At 39.4% G+C, this 22264-nt stretch overlaps 1 protein-coding gene across 2 annotated transcripts in view; it reads left to right on the forward strand.

Moving 5' to 3' along the window:
• Sepsecs (Sep (O-phosphoserine) tRNA:Sec (selenocysteine) tRNA synthase) overlaps window positions 1–22264 on the forward strand; it is a 32480-nt gene that overhangs the window by 228 nt on the left and 9988 nt on the right. For both annotated transcript variants that reach the window (XM_036201115.1, XM_036201116.1), the window contains exons 2-8: window positions 444–598; window positions 3286–3404; window positions 3735–3893; window positions 5518–5671; window positions 9326–9428; window positions 13788–13917; window positions 14053–14144. In XM_036201115.1, coding sequence (XP_036057008.1) covers window positions 444–598; window positions 3286–3404; window positions 3735–3893; window positions 5518–5671; window positions 9326–9428; window positions 13788–13917; window positions 14053–14144 — 912 coding nt within the window. The remainder of the gene's footprint in view (window positions 1–443; window positions 599–3285; window positions 3405–3734; window positions 3894–5517; window positions 5672–9325; window positions 9429–13787; window positions 13918–14052; window positions 14145–22264) is intronic.

The following is a 22264-nucleotide window of genomic DNA, read 5'->3' on the forward strand; positions in this document are numbered from 1 at the left end:
AAGTCCAGGTCTCTGGCCAGCCTGGGCCACCCGGGGAACGCGTGTTGTTGGCAAACCGACTCCAGAAGGCAGCTTTCCGCCAGAGCCCTCAGGCAGGCCTCGCTCCTGACAGTAGCCCTGAACTTGAGTGCCCCCGAAGTTTGAAAACTCCGCCTGGAGGGAATTGCCTGTTCAGTTACCCTAACTTAACCGAGACCTAAGAATCCTAGCAAACTTAAGTGTCTGTATTACATCAACTCGGAATCTCTAGTTTGTAGTCAAGTAGCATACGAACGTTTGGTCAGTTGGCAGTGTCTTCATAATTGCTGAGTTTATTTCTGATTTGAGGAATCAAGGGGGCATAACACAAAAACACATTTGAAAAATTCAAGCACACTGATGTGGGGTTTTAGGGAACGATAATTTTTCTGAATATCAATTATCACTACTTGTTTATTTTTAAGGGCAAGTGTCCAGAGGATGGCTGGGATGACAGTACACTTGAACTCTTTCTGCATGAGCTTGCAATCATGGATAGCAACAATTTCTTGGGTAATTGTGGTGTGGGAGAAAGGGAAGGGAGAGTGGCCTCTGTTTTGGTTGCTCGTCGCCATTACAGGTATGTTCCTTAAATCAGTTCTGAAAACATTTGGGCTCCCCCTTGCCCCTCAGGTGGAGTGGGAGGAGCTTAAAGTAATGGTGATGATATTCTTACTGCATTTTAAAGTTTCCGCTCACAAATAATTTCTTCCCCTTTTCAAATGGTCATGGAAACCAAGTGGGACTGGGAGATGGGAACACTCTGAGCAGGTGCTTTTCATGACAGAGTTGAAGTTCTAATGTGGTGTTTTCCCCTTTGGACACTTCATGGTCAACAGCCCTGCGTTTTAATAATATTTAAACTAGTAAATCTATTTGGTTCTAAAAGCTTAATGACAAAAACCACAGTTGACTTCAAAAGGAATAAGAGTACCTCTAGTTATATGTATGTGACAGGTGGCACCAAACGTCATATTCTGATGTAACAGTTTCATAAAATGTTTATACTAAAATGGTCACAGAGCAGAAAATCATGGACCCCTTTAACATAACATACACTAGTAGAAATATGGAGATAGGGCAGTTACAGCAAAGCAAGGAAATCTTGTTGTAAGCCTCAGATAGCCTTTGGGTAGGTGAAGTCCATTCCAGGGCCTCTGTCCTTTCCAGAAGGATTTACCTAATAGTCTTGGAGGTAAGTCACACACAGGAAAGATATTTTGGTTCTGGACCTGCAACTTGCCAACTTACCACAATCGTAGAAGTTCAGACAGCCTTGTAGAATGTTTAATGTGGGTGTGGCTTTTTTTTTTTTTTTTTTTTTTTAATTTCAGTTGACATACATCATAGTTATCTTTCTTTCTTTTTAGTTTTTAGGACAGAGTCTCACTGTGTAACTGTGGCTGTCCTGGAACTCACTATGTAGATCATGCTGGCCTTGGATTTATAGAGATTCACCTGTCCCTTCCTCCTGAATGGCAGGATTAAAGACGTGTGCTACCACACCCATCCATATTTCCTTTTTAAATTGCAGATTTTATTGGAGAAGAATGAACTTGAAAGCATGATTTATCAGCATCTGAATCCCATTTTATTTTTTTATTTTATTTTACTTGTTTTGGGTTTTTCGAGATAGGGCTTCTCCTAGATCTCGCTCTATAGACCAGGCTGGCCTCGAACTCACAGAGATCCTCCTGGCTCTGCCTCCCGAGTGCTGGGATCAAAGGCATGTGCCACCACTGCCCAGCTGAATCCCATTTTGTAAGTGCTTCTTTTTGTTGTAATTGATGGAGGAACAGGGGTATTAGATGATTACATTATTTGCATTGGTTTTGAAAGCTTTTTTTAAAAATCCGTTCTGAAAGGTGGCTTATTTATTTTTTTCCTTCAAGACCTGCTTCTGTGTCCTAAGTGCTAGGGTTAAAGGCTTGAGCCACCACTGCCTGGCAGAAATGATTTAATTATTAATTGACAGTGCTTTTAGATATGAATGCTTATTTTCATCTTCTACCCTTTCTGTGAGAAATATGAACTCTTAAAAAAACCTTCTTGACTTTTAAATCAAGGTGCAGTTTTTGAGGTGTACTAAAATTGTATTTTAATAAGAGCATTTGCAGTATGAACTGATGATTAAGAGTATGGATGTACGTTTCCTGTCTAACAGTGCCCTGGTAACATTCATATATAATATATGTAGAAGGCTTATACATACTGTGTGCTTGTGAGGAAGTACAGGACTAGAACTCTGATATTCTCCTCATACACAGTTTCTGATCTAGTGGAAGTAAGAGATTGAGTTTACAGAAGGATCATTTCTTTACTTAAAAGAGCATTCCGAGGCATCAGTAAGTGGATAGGGCCATTGAAGACAAGTGAATTTGTACACTCATTTTCAAGAAACATAATTTAAAAAAATTAGGGCAGTTTTTGCCAGTGTGGTAGTACTGCCTGGAATTTCCGCACTTAGCAGAAATGAGGGAGGGAGCAGAAATAGAGAGATCTCAGCTCGAAAGACCACTGTTACCACTAGCAGCAAGTCGGGACATTCATTTCCTTCAGATTAGGATCTGTCTCACTACGTGGTTGGGGAAGGAAAGAGGGAATAGAATGTTCTCTGTTCCATGGTTTTAAACAGAGCACTCCAAAGGTTAATGGTCACTATTTCTCCAGTTCTGTGGAAACTGAGCTCAGCAGCCGCGTGTTTGGGTTTCTGGTGCAGTTGTCAAATGTCAGCTAAGAGTGTAGTGTGTTGACTGTTAGTGTCAGCAGTCTATTAAAGATGACGTGGGTTACATGTCTGAGGGCTCAGCCTGCCTCTTCCTGTGATGTGAGCTCCTCCCAACACGGCAGCTGGATTTTGAGAGGCAATATATACTAGCAAACTCTCCAAGAAGTCTGATGAAGACTTTAGTGCTTCTTTTGACCTTCTGAAACTTACAGGCTCGAGACAGTCACTTTTTATGTTCTTCCCAGTCAAGCAAGTTAGGATACTCCCATGTAGGGATTTAGATATGTGAGAGAATTAGAGTATCTCTTGGTGTGGACCAACAGAAGAAGAGGAATTGATGTGGTTGTCTCTGGAGATTAGCTACTATAACATAATGAAACTTTCACTTAAGGTATTTCCACATTAGTCATTTATGACGTGCACGTAGAACAGTGGTAGGCTGCCTCTGCTAGGGTTTGGTTATTTATTTGTAAGCCTGTGTATTGATTACCTGAACACTAGATGTATTTGTACAGGTTTTGGTCCATTTTTTTGCTTAGGTTCATCCATGGAATTGGACGATCTGGTGATATTTCTGCTGTGCAACCAAAAGCTGCAGGCTCTAGCCTCTTGAACAAAATTACCAATTCTTTGGTGCTTAATGTCATAAAGCTGGCCGGTATGTATCATGTCAATCATAATATGACTTGTGAATAGACAGCACACTAGTTTCTTGCATTTATAGCTCTTCAGAAATAATATGAGTAGTTTTTAAAAGGGCACACATGTAAACCTATTTCAGAACAAGACAAAAAAATAACCCTAGGAATGACTTTTAATAATGAATTTCATGAAAGCAAATCAGAAAGAAAAACACCAGGGTTACAGTCCATGTTATTTTATAAAAGAAACTTTATTATTTCTTCCAGAAAGATGTTGGCTTTTAGTTTAGTTTAGTTTTTTTTTTTTTTTAAATGGGATAATAAATTGCTTTATTTCTTATTTGTAGGTGTTCATTCAGTGGCCAATTGCTTTGTAGTTCCTATGGCAACCGGCATGAGTCTAACCTTGTGTTTCTTAACATTACGACACAAAAGACCAAAGGCGAAGTACATCATATGGCCACGGATAGACCAGAAGTCCTGCTTTAAGTCCATGGTCACTGCAGGTAAAAGACATGCAGCATATGTAATGTTTTAAACATCCAACGGGAAAACAGATTTTTATATAGAGATAGGTAAATGAAAAATTAAATGTGCTCCATATTCATGCTTTAAAGAAATTGTAGTTAAATATTCATAAAATTTAGCATTTATTTTGTTTAGCAATGTGTAAGCTTATATATACGTACATTTACCATTAAAGTTTGCATAATTATTTGTGGGGTGATCTTTAATTATGTGCTAGTTAAGTGCAATATTTCAATTAAAAAATATGAAGGACTCTTGGGCCATGAGATGGATCAGTGATCTCCAGGTGACTGAAATTAATAGTTTTCTTTAGTGGTAAAACATAAAGTTTATGGGTGTGATTTATTTCAGTACTTGAATTTTATTATTAGTTATATCTATCTCTGAAATACAGTAAACTCAACTGAAACTGAAATGTTCTTAGAGAATTGAGTAGGCTTCATTTTATTTGACAGAACTTGAATTGGACTACTAGTCTTTTTGGTTACCAACACCTGAGCAGTTAACTTCTGTAGACCTCTGGTTAACATCTGCTTTCCTTACTTTATAGAATCCCTTCCCTATCATTTTAAAGTGCTAAAGATCCTGGCTGGTTGTCTAGTTGTCCTTCACACCCTTTGACTTGTTTCTGATTAATGCCAGTTTTTGTCTTAGTCAGGGTTTCTATTGCTGTGAAGAGACACCATGACCACAGCAACTCTCCTAAAGGAAAGACATTTATTTGGGGTTTGTTGTTGGAGGTTTTTGCTCTTTTGGGGGCTGGGGCTGCCACCCAGCTCCCAAATAAATCACACATGGAGGCTTATTCTTACTTATGAATGCCCGGTCGTAGCTTGGCTTGTTTCTTGCCAGCTTTCCTTAACTTAAATTATCCCATCTACCTTTAGCCTCTGGGCTTTTATCTTACTCTTACTCCGTGGCTTGCTGGTTGTGTAGCTGGGTGGCTGACCCCTGATGTCTTCCTCCTTCTTGGGCTGCTAGATCTCTCCTCCCAGATTTTTCCCTCTATGTATTCTCTTTACCTGCCAGTCCCACCTATCCTCATGCTTTGCTATTGGCCAGTTCTTTATTAGACCATCGGGTGTTTTACACAGGCACAGTAACACAGCTTCACAGAGTTAAACAAATGCAACATGAACAAAAGTAACACACCTTAAAATATGCTACTACAGGGGTGCTTACATTTCCGAGGTTTAGTTCATATCATGGTGCATCATGGTGGCGTGCAGGCAGACATGGTGCTGGAAAGTAGCTAAGAGTCCCACATCTTGATGCTCAAGCAACTAGAAGTGGTCTGAGACACTGGACAAGGCTTGAGTATAAATGAGACCTCAAAGCCCACCCCCACAGTGACACACTTCCTCCAAGAAGGCCATACCCATTCCAATAAAGCCACGCCTCCTAATAGTGCCACTACCTATATGAGTTTATGGGGGCCAGTTACATTCAAACTATGACACTGAGCCACTGTTTATTACTAGAGGAAAAGCTTGGTAGTTGAATATTTATAGTTTTTGTGTGCAATTGCATTGCTTCTTAGAGTTCTAGAATCATCTTGCATTTAATTGACACTAACGCTTAGATTTCTGGTTGCTTGGTTAGGTTTTGAACCAGTCGTGATAGAAAATGTTTTGGAAGGCGACGAGCTGCGCACTGACCTGAATGCAGTGGAGGCTAAAGTCCAGGAACTCGGGCCTGATCATATTCTGTGCATTCATTCTACTACATCCTGCTTTGCTCCAAGGGTGCCTGATAGGTAACTGACTTGTGAATATCGGTCTGGAGATGCTCGCTCACCAGTCTTTTGAATAAATTTTGTCCTCCAATTCTCAAGCATGTCCGAGATAACATTTGGTAGGAAATAGTGAGTATACTGGCCTAAGAGAATAGGTGGATTCTTGGGAGAATTATTGTGGAGAAGGTTGATGCTGAAGGAAAAACAGCTGATGTGGAGGTGGAAATCTGCTCATCCAAACCTTAGTCCGTCTCTATTTGTCTGCTTTCCTGCTCTTGCCAGTTTAAGTCTCTGAGTCATTTTCCATTGCTTAAGCTTTTCCAGGTGAACCGCTGACTTAAGCTTTCCCCATCACTGTTTCTTTGCCTTTGCGATCCATTTGCTAAGTAGGAACTATCGTCCTAACAGATTATAAATAAAATTGTTTAGGATTACTTACATTTCTTTCATTGGGAGATTAAGCTAGGTGTGTACAGTGGTTGTACACATTTTGAAGATAATATAAATTAGAAAATTAAAGCCATCCACTGTTCTAAAGGATAGCCACAGATGTTTTATTTTGAAAATGTCATAGCGCTTAAGTTTATTAACAGAAATTTCTGTTTTTGCCAGAAGCTCTGGTTTGGTCTCTTTTCAACATCTTTAACAGAAGTGCTAATAATTAATAAGAATCATGTTGACTTTGGACTCTGGTTGCTAAGCTTTTGTGTTTGTACACTCATTGTTTGGCAGTGATGATCACATTAGCTTTTATTATCTTACAGGTAAATTTTAAAAGATCATATTGACGCCATGCTCTTGAAAATTTGCCTTGGGTCACTTATGAGCCTATGAATTCTGTTTTAAAGTTACATTTCATATGCTGTAGTTGTTTATTAATGACCAGTCATTTTAAATTTCTATTGAATTATTAAAGAAATGGTATTCTTTGATAATTTTGATATCTAGAAAATTTAAATGGAATAGAAATAAACCTCAGTTCCCCAAACAGCAAGCATGTGGGCGTTTGTATTAGTTGAATTATTTTTCTCCGGGGCGTTCTGCTTCATTTTGAGCCCTGTGTTCAGCGTGTGTAGTGTTGCATTTTTTTACACATAGACCTGTTAGAAGAAGAATCAGGAGGATGTAATAGTCAGCAAGTTGTCGTTCATTACTTTTTAGTTGTATGAGGTAATGAATGCTTTTGATGAATGAGGTTTATGAAAATGGCCGTGTAAAGTTAGTAGTATATTTTATTTTCTGATTTTATAGTCTCAATTTTAGTGGTGTACCATTTGTTTTTGTTTTTATTGGTCAGTTATTAGGGAATATTGAACAGGAAATCCATGTAAAAGAAATATTGAAAGAATGTCACTTCTATTGGCTATTAAAATTAGCTCTTGATGTAGAATACAGTGGGATTCACATGGAAAATCTGTTTTCTGCTTTTCTTTGCCTTTCATTTAATACCTTTTATATGTCCTGTTAACACATCTGATTGATTTAGATCATTTAAAAGTTACTTAAAAGTTTGTTTGTCTTTTAAATAACTTTAATATTGTGGTACCTTATTTTGAAGGAAGTTATCAGAGTATTCTTTCACTAGAGCACACACATGAAAAAAGTGCCTTTTATCTTCTGAAGAATATGTGTGTGTGTATTTCAAGTTTATTTTGTTAGTAACAGAAGAGGTATTGGTTGTGAGGCAGGGGTGTGTGTGTACGTGCATGCTTATGTGTGTGTGCCCCAATGGTTGATTTTGGGTGTCTTCCTCTATCACTCTCCATTTTATTGAGACAGGGTCTCTCACTAAACCTGGAGCTCCCTGTTTCAGTTAGAATGGCTAGCCTTAAGCCCCAGAGATTGTCCTGTCTCTGCCTGGTGCTGGGAGTATAAGCACATGCTGCCATACCTGATGTTTTTAATGTGGGTTCTGAGGAATTGAACTCAGTTCCTATGCTTGCAAGGCAAGCACTTTACTGACTGATCGATCCATCTCTCCAGCCCTAAAAATTAGGTTCTATTCATGTCTTCGTCAGTGTTCTATTGCTGTGAAGAGATACTATGACTACGGCAGCTCTTATAAAAGAAAACATTTATCTCTTAATAATAATAAAGAAAAAGGAAAGAAAAAGAAAACATTTAATTGGGTCTTGCTTATAGTTTCAGAGGTTTAGTCCATTATCTATCATCATGGCAGGGAGCATGATGGCCTGCAGCTAGACCTGGTGCTGGAGCAGTAGCTGAGAGTTCTAGATCCAGATCCGCAGGCTGCAAGAAGAGACACTGGCCTGGCTTGCACGTGTGAAACCTCAGAGCCCACCCCCTGTGACACATCTCCAACAAGGCTATACCTCCTATTCCTTCTCAAGTAATGCAACTCCCTGATGACTAAGCATTCAAATTTATGAGTGTATGGGGGCCATTATTATCCAAACCACAATTCATAATACTTAAAGGAAGCAAATTGAAAGTTTCTACAAATAGACATAATCTTATTTCCATTTATAGTTTTAAAACATACTTGTTCACATCTAGAAAAAAAAGATGTCATGCATACTACTCATTTATTTATTTATTTGAGAACAGGGTTTTGCTGTGTATCTCTGACTGGCCTGGAATTTACTATGTGGAATTAGGCTGGCCTTGAACTCAGAGATCTATTTGCTTTTGCCTTGCTGTGCCATGTATTTTAAATACCTCCTTTTGGAAAGAAGCATAAAAATGCTTTGCTTCCAAGTTCTATTTGTGAAACAAAAAAAATTTTTTTTAAATCAGTTTAATTGCATCATAGGATTTAGTTATAGTAGTGTAGTATGCTGACATTTTTTTAAGGTGACTTTAGTCACGAGTAGTATTGGGTTTTGAAAAGGAACCTCTGCTGTGTTGTGGTTTATTACCATACTTACCATAAATTAGACTTTCAAACTGCCTTTATATGAGAGGTGTCAAATGAAAGATTGAAGAAGGGGAGATTTTTAAGCCAGCAACTTTTTAGAGGATGTATCCAAGTTATTAGGCAATATCAGTGAGTTTTGGTACGAGAATGTTGTAAACCTGCCCCCCCCCCTTTCTTTTTAAATTAAGGTCCACTTGGAAGTGCATCTTTTAAAAATCTGTGAGATTCTTAAGGTTTCCAGCTGTGCTTAGTATTTTGTCCGCGCTAGCTTCAGTGTGGTAAGCAGTAAGGGATTGCAGCTCTTTGTGAGGTGTCATCTAATCTCTGTGCTTTGTCTGTAAGAAGTTGGGAGATTATTTAAAAGTTACTGTCAGAAATGTTTTGTTTTTGTTGTTGTTGTTGTTGTTTTGTTTTGTTTTTCTTTGAGACAGGCTCTTGCTATGTAGCCTGGCTGGCCTGGAACTTGCTGTGTAGTCCTGGCCTGAAACTCTCTATGTAGACTAGGCTGGTCCCAAACTCACAGAGATCATCCTGCCTCTGCCTGCCGAGTCAGAAGCTTTTGTAAATATGTTTTTTTCTCATTTATTTGTAACATTAAAAGGTTTTCTAAGTTTTTCTAAAATGCATTGTATTTCCAGGCTGATGAATTACATGCGAAGATACCACAGAGGGAATAGTTCCGTTTGTCCTCCCCTCTTCCCTTCCCTGATATACCTTAAGACTATTAGTACAATGTTCCATAATTATTTATAAAGCACAGTATGAGTATGTCTTTCTGTAAATGTTTATGTTTGTAGATTAGAAGAACTGGCTGTGATTTGTGCTAAGTATGACATTCCGCATGTAGTCAACAACGCTTATGGATTACAGTCTTCCAAGTGCATGCATCTCATTCAGCAGGTGAATTGTTATATTAATATTATATGCTATAGGATTATGACTTTTTTCCTTCAAGCTAATACAGTGAAAATTAGTCAGCTCTCCCTACTTTGGAGAGCATTAGAAACTTGTATCCAGTATTCTCTTAGTCATTATTCCTAGGTAGTATGATGGTAAGTGGATAGTAGCTTTTAAATATTTATTTGTTTATGCTTATATTTTATGTGTATAAGTGTGTCTGTGAGTGTGTGCATACCTATGTACGTGTGTGTGTGTGTGTGTGTGTGTGTGTGTGTGTGTGTGCGCGAGCGTGCGCGCGGGCCTCTTATCCTTACCCTTTCTGGAGCTAGGGATTTAGGTTATGTGGGTTCTGGATCTGAACTCTGATCCTCATGGTTACACACTAAGTGTTCTTAATGGATGAGCTGTTTCTCCTGCCTCTGGGAAATAGCTTTGATGGTCCCAAATCAACAAAGAAATATTTCAGTAGCATCCTTAACTTCCTGAGAATTTTTTTTTTTTTTTTTTTTTTTGAGCTGAGGATCGAACCCAGGGCCTTGCGCTTGCTAGGCAAGCACTCTACCACTGAGCTAAAGCCCCAACCCTGAGAATTTTTTTTTAAACCCAGGATAGTCATTTTTATAATGTATTGAATTATAGTATTTCAAAAACTATATTGGTGATCATATTTTATATAGAAGAAAAAGAAAACAGGCAGAGTAAGAATGAACCATGTAAATACATAAACATATATTTTCAAATCCTAAAAAATACAAAATATTTAAATATTTTCCAGGATCTAAAGAATCTTTTAGTAGCTGCTGCTCTATGATCTTTACTTATTCACTCTTACCTTTTCTTTGGTGTCTTTTCATCATTCTTTAACTTTTGAGGCTGCCTCACAGGTATAGATGGATCATGTGTGATGCGTATGGAGCAGAAGAAAGGTGTATACAGTGTTTTATGCTGGAACTTGTGAAAACACATGGACGACTCACTTTTATTGCCCCTCCTTCCCTCCTGTTCTTCTCTTTCATTTCTAATACTTGAATATTACTACATTTATTTGTGTGTGTGTTCATGTGTGTGACATGTGTCCTACCATGCATATGGAGGTCAGGACAGCGTGTAGGAGTCAGCTCTTTCCTTCAACTATATGGGTTGTGGAGATGAACTCAGGAGATGAGGGTTGTGGCGAGGGCCTTTAACCACAGTCATCTCACTGCCCCTCCCCCTTTTGTATTTTAATGCTTTCAAAATTCAAATGTATCGGCATCTAAAAGTGTATAAAAGGAAGGAGCAGGTGATCATAGCAATCTTATAAGTACTTCTGATCATTTAAAATGAACACTTTTCTGTTTCTGTGAATGTTCTATTTTCACATAATTGTAGTCGTTGTATACATAGAATGGAATACTTAAGCCTTGTTACATGTTTGCACTTTCTATATGCCTATATTGTTTTCACATACATCATTTTGAAGGTTTATTTTCATTTATGTAATGTGTGTGAGAGAGTGAGGGAGAGATGGCCTGAGGAGGCAGAAGAGGCATTACATCCCTTGGAGCTGGAGTTAAAGATGTTTCGTGAGCTGCCATAGGTGGTTGCTGGGATCAGAATTCTGGTCTTCACGATAGAGCTATCTCTGCAGCCCCATATGAGTCATTTCTGCAGACATTATTCCCAAATTGAGAAGTACTCAGGGTTCTGGGCTCACAACATACTTTTGAATACTTGAAAATGGGGTGTTATGCTTCCAGAGAGCAAGACTAAGGGAAGCAGTTGTGGAGCTGATATGAAAGGTGTCCTTGGGGCCTCTCTTCCTGGTACCCTGCTTGGTCATCTCTGTGTATTCGATGTTTCTCAAATGCAGATGCTGTCTTGTAGGTATTCTGTTACCTTCTAAAATTGACTTGTCTTTAAGGAGTAAATATTTCTGTAGACTGGTCTATATAAGGAGAGGACATTGCACTGTTGGTTTAAACAACATAAACACATAGGTCTTGTTGAGTTCTGACTGCTATTTCATGACATTCTAAATAAAGTGAACTTTCACTCATAGCTGTGATAATGCAGTTTACCAAGGACTCATCATGTGTGTTAGGCATCCGGTCAGGCTGTCAATGTTTTTAAACTAATCCTAATATGTTAAGATGTGCTTTTCGTTGTTCCTGTTTGTATATGAGGAGGCATGCTCAGTGGTTTATGTGATTGGCCTGAGGTCTCATAGTTGCAGAATAGCTTGTATAGCACAGTCTGACACCAGGGCCCCCGATTTCCCTACACCAGAGCACACTAAAACCGCAAGTTCCGAGAAAGCAGGATCATGGTAGCCACGTAATTAATGAGGAAAACAGTAGGAGATGAAATGTCTTAGCATCTTCAAAAGACGCCCCGGAATGACTTGGTTCTGAGCAGATACGATACTCTGTTATGTTTGTGAAGTCTCAAGAAGTACACTTGTGCTTCTGTTTACTGAAATGCCTAATTTGAGATGTTAGCACAGGTTAATAGAGAGGCACATAGTAGAGCTATAAAAATGTGTGGGATTGACTGTTTAGAATGGAGTGTGAAGTTCCAGAGTGTGGGAAGCAGCGGCTTCACTTGTTAAGAATTGGAGCAAAGTGGGTGTTACTGCTACTTAGCCACATGCCTGATGGTTATTTCATTCAGTAGATTTTCTGAGTTCCCAGTAGTGTGTGAGCTACCCAAATACATGCTGGGGACACAGCATTGCAGCCTAGTCCCCGCCAGCCTCCGCTCTGCTAGATACTTGGTTTTCTTCCTTAGTGGCAGCTTTTTGTTAGTGTGGGGCATGCAGCCCTTGAACATTCCTGAGGTCTAGTGTTTTCTTGCACTGGAGTCTCGTGGTGAGAGGGTGGGTGTAGCAGTCTGGAGCACTGATTCTTGGTGCTCTCAGTCATCCCACTCCCAGGTCAGGTTCTTGTTCCTCTCTGAAAGCCTACACAGTGCTTGTGGCCACTTCTACCTGGTACCACTGTGCCTTGTCATCATCATTTCTTCTGCTGATCCTCTTCCTGGGGTGAGCTGGCTTTCCTTCCGCTCCTGGTTTGTTAGGAAACAAGAATAAGGCTGAAACAGTCCGCTGATGGTCTCTGAGCAGTCTGCTCCCTCTCCGCTTCTGCCGCCTCTACCTGTTGCCTACATCTGCTCTGTCAGATTAGGCCGGCTATCTGCGATTTCCATTCTCCCTGAGATACACAAGTGGGGAGGAAGTGTGAAAATGAAGGTCAAATGTGCTTATAATATTAATAGGACTGTAGATTGTGAATGCAGATTGAAAATCTGTGACTGCAGATAAAGAAAGAAACTGTGTGAGTGGAAATTTTGATGGTATCTCCATCTTTAAGAGGAGAAAATGGCAGCACATTAGACAGAAGGTGACAGCTGTGTCGGATGGGGACAGAACTTGGTTCCACATTTCTAGTGGGTCTGTGTTCAGTTCTGTGCTGGGATATGAGACTTCATTTGAAGTTCATTTGCAGTTCAATGAGTGCATCTGAGATCACAGTGTTAAGGAGTTATGGAAAAGCATTGATTTTGGAACTGCCAGGAGTGTACAGATGAAATTGTCATTGGTTGATGATACACATAAAATTTAGCTTTTCTCTTTTGTGGTCAGAGCTATCATGGAAGCAGAGCTTGTTTAAAGGCTGGGCTTGGAGCTCTATGCCTGGCATGCACAATGTCCTGAGTCAGTCTCCAGTACTGTAAACCAAACAGACAAACCTAAAAGAGAAAAGTCAGTAGATTGCCCTAAGTGTGGGAGAGGGGCACTTAACTTTTCTAGCTGCTTGGTTGGCACTGTGGGCAGCTGTGGGTTATAGATTACAGTGCTCGTATTTAAAACTCTAATCACCGTAGACATTATTGTCCAGTAAAAGTCACAGGTGTGGGCATGGGAGAAGTGCTTTGTCTCTTACTCACTTATGGATAAAAAGCTGTTCCAGAGGAGTTCCCTCTTACAGTGATAATGAAACCCCACCTGCTTCATGGAGGTGATGAGTTTGGTGGTCTGTCTGTGCAAGCCACCGTGCACTGCAGTGTGCCTACTGGTGGTGTGCATATAGATAGTGAGCACTGCCTAAAGCTGTGCTTCAGTTCTGTTAACCTGGACTTGGACTGCTACAAAGAAAATTACAGCCTTTCACCTGCTTTTGAAAGAATGTTTATGCACTGTTTTAGGGGTACTCATTTTTACTTTTGAATTAAGGTAAAATTAGTGTTTGTAAATGTGAGAATGAAATTAAATTGTATGGATCATTTTGTACAACATCATTTTTTGTTGTGGCCTTTACTTATTAATAGTAGTTGTTGTCCTAGTGACTAATTTGTGACCCACATGCTATTTGATTTTAGGGGGCTCGGGTTGGTAGAATCGACGTTTTCGTTCAGAGCTTGGACAAAAATTTTATGGTTCCAGTAGGTGGTGCTATAATTGCTGGCTTTAATGATTCCTTCATTCAGGAAATCAGCAAGATGTATCCAGGTAAAGAGATCATTTGTTTTTCGGAAAAATAGCTAATGGACAAAAGTGCATGTACATCTAGCCTGCTGTGATGAATTAGTTCCCAGAGCCTCCCCTGTCAATACTCCTTCATGTGCCCTGTCCATCTGTTTCCAGGGAGAGCGTCGGCTTCGCCGTCCTTAGACGTCCTCATCACCTTGTTGTCACTTGGCTGCAGTGGCTACAAGAAGCTGTTAAAGGAAAGAAAGGTGAGCCTCCTCCCTGTTGAGTGCGGGTGTTCTAGCCTGTTTATCACTCATTGGAGCTACTGTTAGGCTTTTTCATCTCTGATTTGTCCTATAGACAGACGCTGGTCATCCTGTCTGTCTAGACATGCTGAGGAATAGTTCTGATGCCTTACTTTACCATTAGTATTTGGTATTTAGAAACATCTGTATTGGGAATTATTTGTTCATTTATCTCCTAAAGGTAGAGTGGGACTCTCCTCTTCTGTTACTAACTTTTATTAAATGATTTTCTTTTGTGGTCATGTGCATGTGGCATGGAGCATGTGTGGAGGTCGGGGATAGTCTGGGAGCAGGGATTGAACTCAGGTCTTCAGGAGTGAGAGGAGGTACCTTGCCTTTTACCTGCTTTGCACTCTTACCAGCTCGGCTTTTTTTTTGTTTGTTTTGTTTTGTTTTGTTTTGTTTTGTTTGTTTTTTAGGACAGGGTCTTGCTGTATGGTCCTGACTGGCCTGGAATTTGCTTATGTATACAAGGCAGGCCTCAAATAATGGGCATCTGCCTCTGCTTCCTGAGTGTTAGGACTACAGGCATCCATACCACTTCTAGCATAGAAGCTCTTGAAAGACTAATGGAAAAGTTTTCTTTTGAGTGGTTTGGAAACCTGAAGACTTTGTGGTGTGAAGGGCGGCTAGTCCCAGGTGGAAAAACCAGTAGGAGTCAGCCACCTTCTTATACTAAAATAATAAAACCCTCCATCATTGCTGAAATGCTGGATTCATTACTTATGTTGGCTGTGAAAAAAATAAGTGATAAGCTTTGTGGTGTGGGCCTGTCGTTGTTGCAGCTACTCAGGAGGCTGAGGCAGGAGGATCACTGGAGCCCAGGAATTTGTGGCCACATAGTGAGACCCAGTCTTTTAAAACAGACTAACATAGAAAAGCTTCATTCAGGACAGTTCCATAATTGTTGATGAGTCAGGTCAGATTAAAGAGTTTATCCATCTCCTATATAGGAATGGTAGAGGCTCCTGGCATGGAATTTGTGACTATATAGCCTTATGGTACCAACTGGCAATTGTAATCCTTTGGGTGTACTTCACATTTTTTTTTTTTTAAGATTTATTTATTTATGTGTGTATACAGTATTCTGTCTACATGTATGCCTGCACACTAGAAGAGGGCACCAGATCTCATTACAGATGGCTGTGAGCCACCATGTGGTTGCTGGGAATTGAATCAGGACCTCTGGAAGAACATTCAGTGTTCTTAACCTCTGAGCCATCTCTCCAGCCCATACTTCACATATTTTAAAGCATGGACATAACTATTATCATAGATACTCTAACAGTCTTACTCCTCAAATAGATTTGATGTTTAACATTTTGTAGCATTTTACTCCAATCTTTCTTTCCCTATTAATTTAATCCACGGAAAAGTAGTTTACTTTTTAAATTGTGAGACGTGTAAGATTTACATGTACATTCATTAGAGAAATGCAAATTAAAACCACAGTGATCAGCCATTACACACTTACTAGAAATGGCTAGTGCAAAAACAAAAACACAACTGAAACAACAAAAACCTGATGGCACTGAGTCCTGTCAGAGACCCGGAGCAGGGCGAACCCTTAGACACTGCTGATAGGAATGTGAAATGCAACACAGCTTTGGTGGGTTGTTTTTTTTTTTTTTTCATTGTTGTTTTGTTTTTTTGAGACAGGGTTTCTCTGTGTAGTTTTGGAGCCTGTCCTGGATATCACTCTATAGACCAGGCTGGCCTCGAACTCACAGAGATCCACCTGGCTCTGCCTCCTGAGTGCTGGGATTAAAGGCATGTGCCACTACCACCCAATGCAACACAGCTTTGGAACTTCCTAAAAGTTAAACACAACTCACACAAAGCAGCTATTCTGCTTCTCGCTGTTTGCTCAAGAATGAAAGCTTGAGTTTGTATAAAAATCTATAGTTGAGTGCTTATAATGATTCCGTTCATAAAAACTTGTCCAAACCAGAAGCAAGTGTCCATCATTTGATGGACAGAGGAACACACTGGTGCATCTATCCTTAGCAGTAGACAGACCCAACTACAGATACACAACAAATGGTGACCTAAGTGCAAATAATAAATGACATCATCCCGACTCAGAAGACTTACGTGGTCTTCATCTGTATGCCACCTTGGAAGAGGTGGATGAGACAGGGACAGAAAACAGATGAGTTCTGGAGGCTAGAGTGGGGACGTACCTTTCTGGGGTGGTGAGATGTCTTTAGTTGAAGTGGTTTTGTGGCTGTTCAAAATTCAGAGATGTGAGCATTTGGAAAGTGGACACTTGAAGTTTTACCATGTATAAATTGTACTTTGCTAAACCAGACAATAAACTTTTTTTAAAAGATTTATTTATTCGTATATTTTAAATATACGTATATTTTAAATATACACCAGAATAAGGAATCTGATCCCATTACAGATGGTTGTGAGCCACCATGTGGTTGCTGGGAATTGCACTCAGGACCTCTGGAAGAGCAATCAATGCTCTTAACTGCTGAGCCATCTCTCAACAAACTTTTATATGGTAGGAATAAAACTATAGTTTTTTTTTTTGTTTGTTTGTTTTGTTTTTTTTCCGAGACAGGGTTTCTCTGTGTAGCTTTGCACCTTTCCTGGAACTCACAGAGATCCTGCCTCTGCCTCCCAAGTGCTGGGATTAAAGGCGTGTGCCACCACCCATGCCCAAAACTATAGTTTTATACTTCCATGAAAGTAGTCACTTTTATAGACTGTTATAGCTAAGGGAAGACAAGTCTTTAGAGAAACCTTATTCATATAATCAGGATCCTAAGGTGATGGGTTCCTGTTTGTGGGGGTTAGAGGACAACTTTCAGGAGTTGGTTCTCACCTTGCACTGTGAGTTTCAGGGATTGAACTCAGGTTGTCAGGCTTGTGCAGCCTGCTAAGCCATGTCGCTGGTCCTCTGCTAGGTTCATTATATCCATTCTTTGATGTAGTGTTCATCAAGTTCATGTGTGTGATCTGGGGAGATGAACTTGCTCAAGGACTGGCTGGCCACTTTCAAGTCCCAGAACTGCTGGTGAAGGCTGAGTGAGTGCTGCTCAGACCCCTGTGTATTCTGTCTTACCACTGTCTTCTCATGTTTGCAGTTACTCATGTAGAACTGAGGGAGTGATCGATCCTTTTTGCTAGGCATTTAAGCCATAAAGATGATGATTGATCCTAAGACCCTCCCATTCTATCTAGTGGAAGCATTTAAAACCCCAGAGGCTCTCAAATGCACTAATTGATTTTATTTAAAATTCTCTGTATAGAATTACTTAGAACAAAGGCTATCTATGGAGTAATTTTCAGAATACTGAAATGCTGGTCTGAGAACTCTGACATTGTTCTTTAATGTTTTCACCCAGTAGGTCTTCTCTTGCTGAAAATGTGGATGTCCTCCATAACTACAGTTGCGTATATTAGCATACATTTTTTTTTTAATTGGATTTGGTGCAGAAATGTAGCCTTTTTTTTTTTTGTCTAAATGGACTTCTCTCTGCTATGAACATTTCATCATGGTAGTTTATTGGTTCAGCTGTGGAGAAGCTGAGGCAAAGCTATTTTGTGCCAGCCAGAGCTATTTATAAACCATCACTGAGAGCGTCTTTTTATGTTATTGCTGTTATGTGAACTAAAAAAAGGAATGTTAAAGGAAAACTTGGGCTTTCTTTTTCTCCTGTGCCCTTATTCCCCACAATGGTATTTTTAGAGGTTATTTCTTCCAGCTCTCTCTCTTGAGAAAAGGCTTACCTTTGTCATATAGAGGCAGACAAGGACTCAGCTTGAAGCCATTCCTTTTCTCAGGCTTTCCTTTTGAAGGGTGAGAGGATCAGAGAGTGGAACTTGGTGTGTGAATTGTGAGCCTCTCTGCCCTTAGCCCCTTCCTGATTAGTGCATCTGCTTCATAGAGGGAGGACTGACCGGGAGTTTAACGAAGAGGCCTTGAAGAAAAGAGGACAAAATACAGGAGACTTGCTGGGCGGTGGTGGCGCACGCCTGTAATCCCAGTACTCGGGAGGCAGAGGCAGGTATCTCTGTGAGTTCGAGGCCAGCCTGGTCTACAGAGCTAGTCCAGGACAGGCTCCAAAGCTACACAGAGAAACTCTTGTCTTGAAAAACAAAAACAAAACAAAACAAAACAAAAAATACAGGAGACTGTTTCTTTCAGGGTTTTGTTTGTTTGTTTGTTTTTTATGCAAAAAGAAAGATCAGCCTTAAAAGTTTGTTCTCACTTCTGCCTTGTTTCCAGAGAAACTGATTATTCTGCCCAGCTCTCCTTATAGAAGAATGCTTTGCTGAGCAGGGTGGGTGGCAGACAGTCATTTAGTGTTGCAAGTGTCTGCTGAATTGGACAAGTACAGAAGAGGAATGTAGTAGAATGGCTGTCCTGGGGCTAGAACCGTGTTCTAGAAGAACACTAGATTTGTAACTTCAGTGGCTTATGACAGAGCTAAATTTGGAAGAAGTAGTACATTTGTGCCCTAAATGGAATTCTTGAATCTCTTGCCAATGTCCAATTTGGGGCCTGGATGTGAGGCTTCAGCACTGGAAAGCAATGTTTTTGCCACCGAGGCAAGCCTTGTTGAATGTGTATTGGTCCTTGGTGGCAGCCACAGTGGGGACCACAAAATTTAGTACCATTTTCTTCTATGGATGTCTGTGTATGTGGATATATATCCATGCTGTTGTCCATCTTCCATACTTTGGTTCCTTTACCTTCTGAGACAGACATGGAACACCATTTTCTCCTACCCCATCACATGATGCAACTTGTTTCACAGACATAGCCTAAGACATTTTCTTGGAAGTTTGAACTGTGCACATCTGGATTCTAATGAGGGTTAGTCTGGATGTTGGGTTTCATGACTGCAGATCATTCTGCAATCCCAAGACCATACAAAAGATAATTCTTAATATAATTTAGCTCCTTTTCCATTAAAAGTATAAGGTTTTGTGTTTTTATTCTAGAAATATAGCTGACATTAGCATTCAGGTATACAGTTCCGTTTATCTGTAGTGAGAGTCTTTTAAAATTAAGTTAAATACAGCACAAAGGACATAGAAAATCAATATTATTTCATTTCTTGTAAGTAAGATCTTTCTATACACATTTGCTTGGGCTGCTTATAAATTTCTCCCGTTACAGAAGTATTTTATAATAAATGTCAGTTATAGATTTAACTGTAGCAGAAAATAGTACAAGTTCTGTAGCATCTTCATGCATCAGGTAAAAACTGCTTAGCTCAGTGTTAGTGAAGGATCGCCATACAGTCTCCTGAAAGATAACTTTAAAGTGTGGTGATATTAATAGGACATTTAGTACTGTAATACATGAACTGTGCACAGTTTGATATATTGCACTTGAGGTATCGGGTATTTACCTATTACAACCTCTATACTCAGTAAAGAATTTGTAAATATTTGTTGTTGAATATGAACTTCATTTGAAAATAATTTTTAAAAATTGAGTTACTTTAACACTAATGATACATGAGACTTAGTTACCTTATGATTATAACATAAAGATTTATCTCCCTATGTTACTTACAGTTAAAACTGAATTCTGGCTAGGGGTAGAGACATGTACCTATAATCCCAGTACTCAGAAGGGCAAGGCAGTGTAGGCTTCATGGTGAGACCAGGTCTTGACAAATAAATCTGAACCTCTACATTTTGCTGGTGGTATTAGCTAGTGATTGATAGAGCTGGTTGAAAGTACTTTATTTTAATGGATTAGAATTGAATATTCACAAATTCAGTTTTCTGATAAAACCATATATGCATGGTTCCATTTGTAGGTACCCTCTAGATAACTTTTCAGAAAAAGTTAGCTCAGGTACAAATTAAGTACTCATTTGGTTCTACTCTACCGATGTGACAGCCACACTAGATAGCAGATTATTTTAAATTTGGCTTCAGCACTGAAGTACATAAACTGAAGAACTCCGTTTCTTTCATATATCTGTAGTTGGAATTTTCCTGCCCGACCCAGTCAGGACAAATCTCTCTTACCCGCCAGTCCCACAGTCGCTCAGACCCAACCAAGAAAGCACACAGAAACTTACATTGTTTAGAAACTGTATGGCCATGGCAGGCTGCTTGTTATCTGCTTCTTCTATCTTAAATTAACCCATTTCTGTTAATCTATACTTTGCCACATGGCGTGTGGCTTACCAGTGTCTTTACATGTTGCTTTTCATGGCAGCGGTAGGCGGTGTCTCTCTCCAGCCTTCTACTTCCCAGAATTCTCTTCTCTCTTGTCCCGCCTATACTTCCTGCCTGGCCACTGGCCAATCAGAAATTTATTTACACAGGGCGATATCCACAGCATATATCCTTCATAATAAATGAAAGGCGAAGGTAGCCTTGTTGCTATGGGGACATGGGAATCCATAAAGGGCATTTCCTGGCTGTTATTGAGAGTTTGGAAGTGTTAGACCTACTGATGAAAGTTGGGACTTAGTAAATAGTATAGATAACGAGATATGAACATTTCATATCTATGTGGAAATAAGAGACTGTTTTAAAAAGTGCAGAGCATACAAAATTACCAACGTGCGTACTTTGTAGTAGATGAAAACCCACACACAACCCATGCATTCTATTTTAGGGACCAATGCAGTAGGAAGAGATTGCGCATTGTTCCAGTTGCCGTACACTTCTTGGTATTTTCACTTCCGTTTGATTCTTATGTGCGCTGCTATTTGAAGGAGTAGTAGAATATTGGTTAGAGGGCTGGAGAGATGGCTCAGAGGTTAAGAGCACTGGCTGCTCTTCCAGAGGTCCTGAGTTCAGTTCCCAGCACCCACATGGTGGCTCACAACCATCCGTAATGAGATCTGGCGCCCTCTTCTGACCTGCAGGTTTATATGCAGACAGAACACTGTATACATAATAAATACATCTTAAAAAAAAAAAAAAAGAATATTGGTTTGAGGATGATCTGGTAAAATCTTTGTACAAAATGTCCAGAAATGATAACTTTACACATAACTTTTCCATCCCATTTCTGAAAATGACCACAGTTGTCTTAAATATTTTTCAATTTTTATTCAAATTATGTTTAATGTTTTATGTTTTAGTGAAGTTATAAATTATACAGGAAAAAAGATGTAAACAGAAACATTTTTGCTGTAAACTTTTGGCAGTCTATATAAAGTAGAATGTTGATCTTTCAATACTAGGCAGATTTTTGGGGTTGTAGATGACAGTTGTTGGTGTCATTATCAAGCATACCTTGTGCATAGGGGTATATTTTGAGATTCAGGCAAATATTGAATGTTAATAAATGTGCTCAGAAAAAATAGTCTATTAAAAATACTAGGTGCTAGATGAGTTACTGCTCTACACAGCTCTGAAAATGTAGGGCTGTTGGAAGTAAATAAAGAATAGAAAGACTTGAAAATAAGGACTGAAGAGATACTTCTGGGTTTGATTCCAAGTACTCCCATGGCAGCGCACAGTCGTCTGAAACTTCAGGCTCAGGGGATCCAGCAGCCTCCTCTGGCCTCCACAGGCACCAGGCACACAGGCACACACGCCGGCAAAACACCCATGTACAACATTGTAAAAAATACTTGAAAATAATTTATATTTTCAAGAGCTTATGATCATGATTATGTATATTATATAAATATATTTATATGTAATAAATATACATATTTCTGAAAATGACATATTCTGAAATATGTAAATATATATATTTATTATATATATGACGAGAGGACATCTTATCATATCTAACAGATAAAAATTGTGGGTTTTTTTTTTTTTACTTTTTGGTTATAAAAAGAACTAATTTCGTGATCTAATATTTTATGATTCTGACATGCTAAGAATTGTTCTTATAAAATATCCTAAAATTTAAGAATGGTTATTAGTATAACACTTTGGTAAGAATATAAAATATACGTATTGTCAGCAAGGGTTAAGGCCTTTGTAGCTGTAAGGAAACTGGACATTCTTCGTCTTTTAGTCTTTCTCTGGTACTGGATAGAGTTGCTTATCTATGGACTTCAGCTCTGAGAGAGCTGCCTTAGGGAGAAGCAGCTGCTTGTGTGGCCTCTGAACTCAAGAAGTGTTGTTTC

The sequence above is a fragment of the Onychomys torridus genome, chromosome 10 (assembly GCF_903995425.1).
Source record: "Onychomys torridus chromosome 10, mOncTor1.1, whole genome shotgun sequence".
Taxonomy (NCBI): Eukaryota; Metazoa; Chordata; class Mammalia; order Rodentia; family Cricetidae; genus Onychomys; species Onychomys torridus.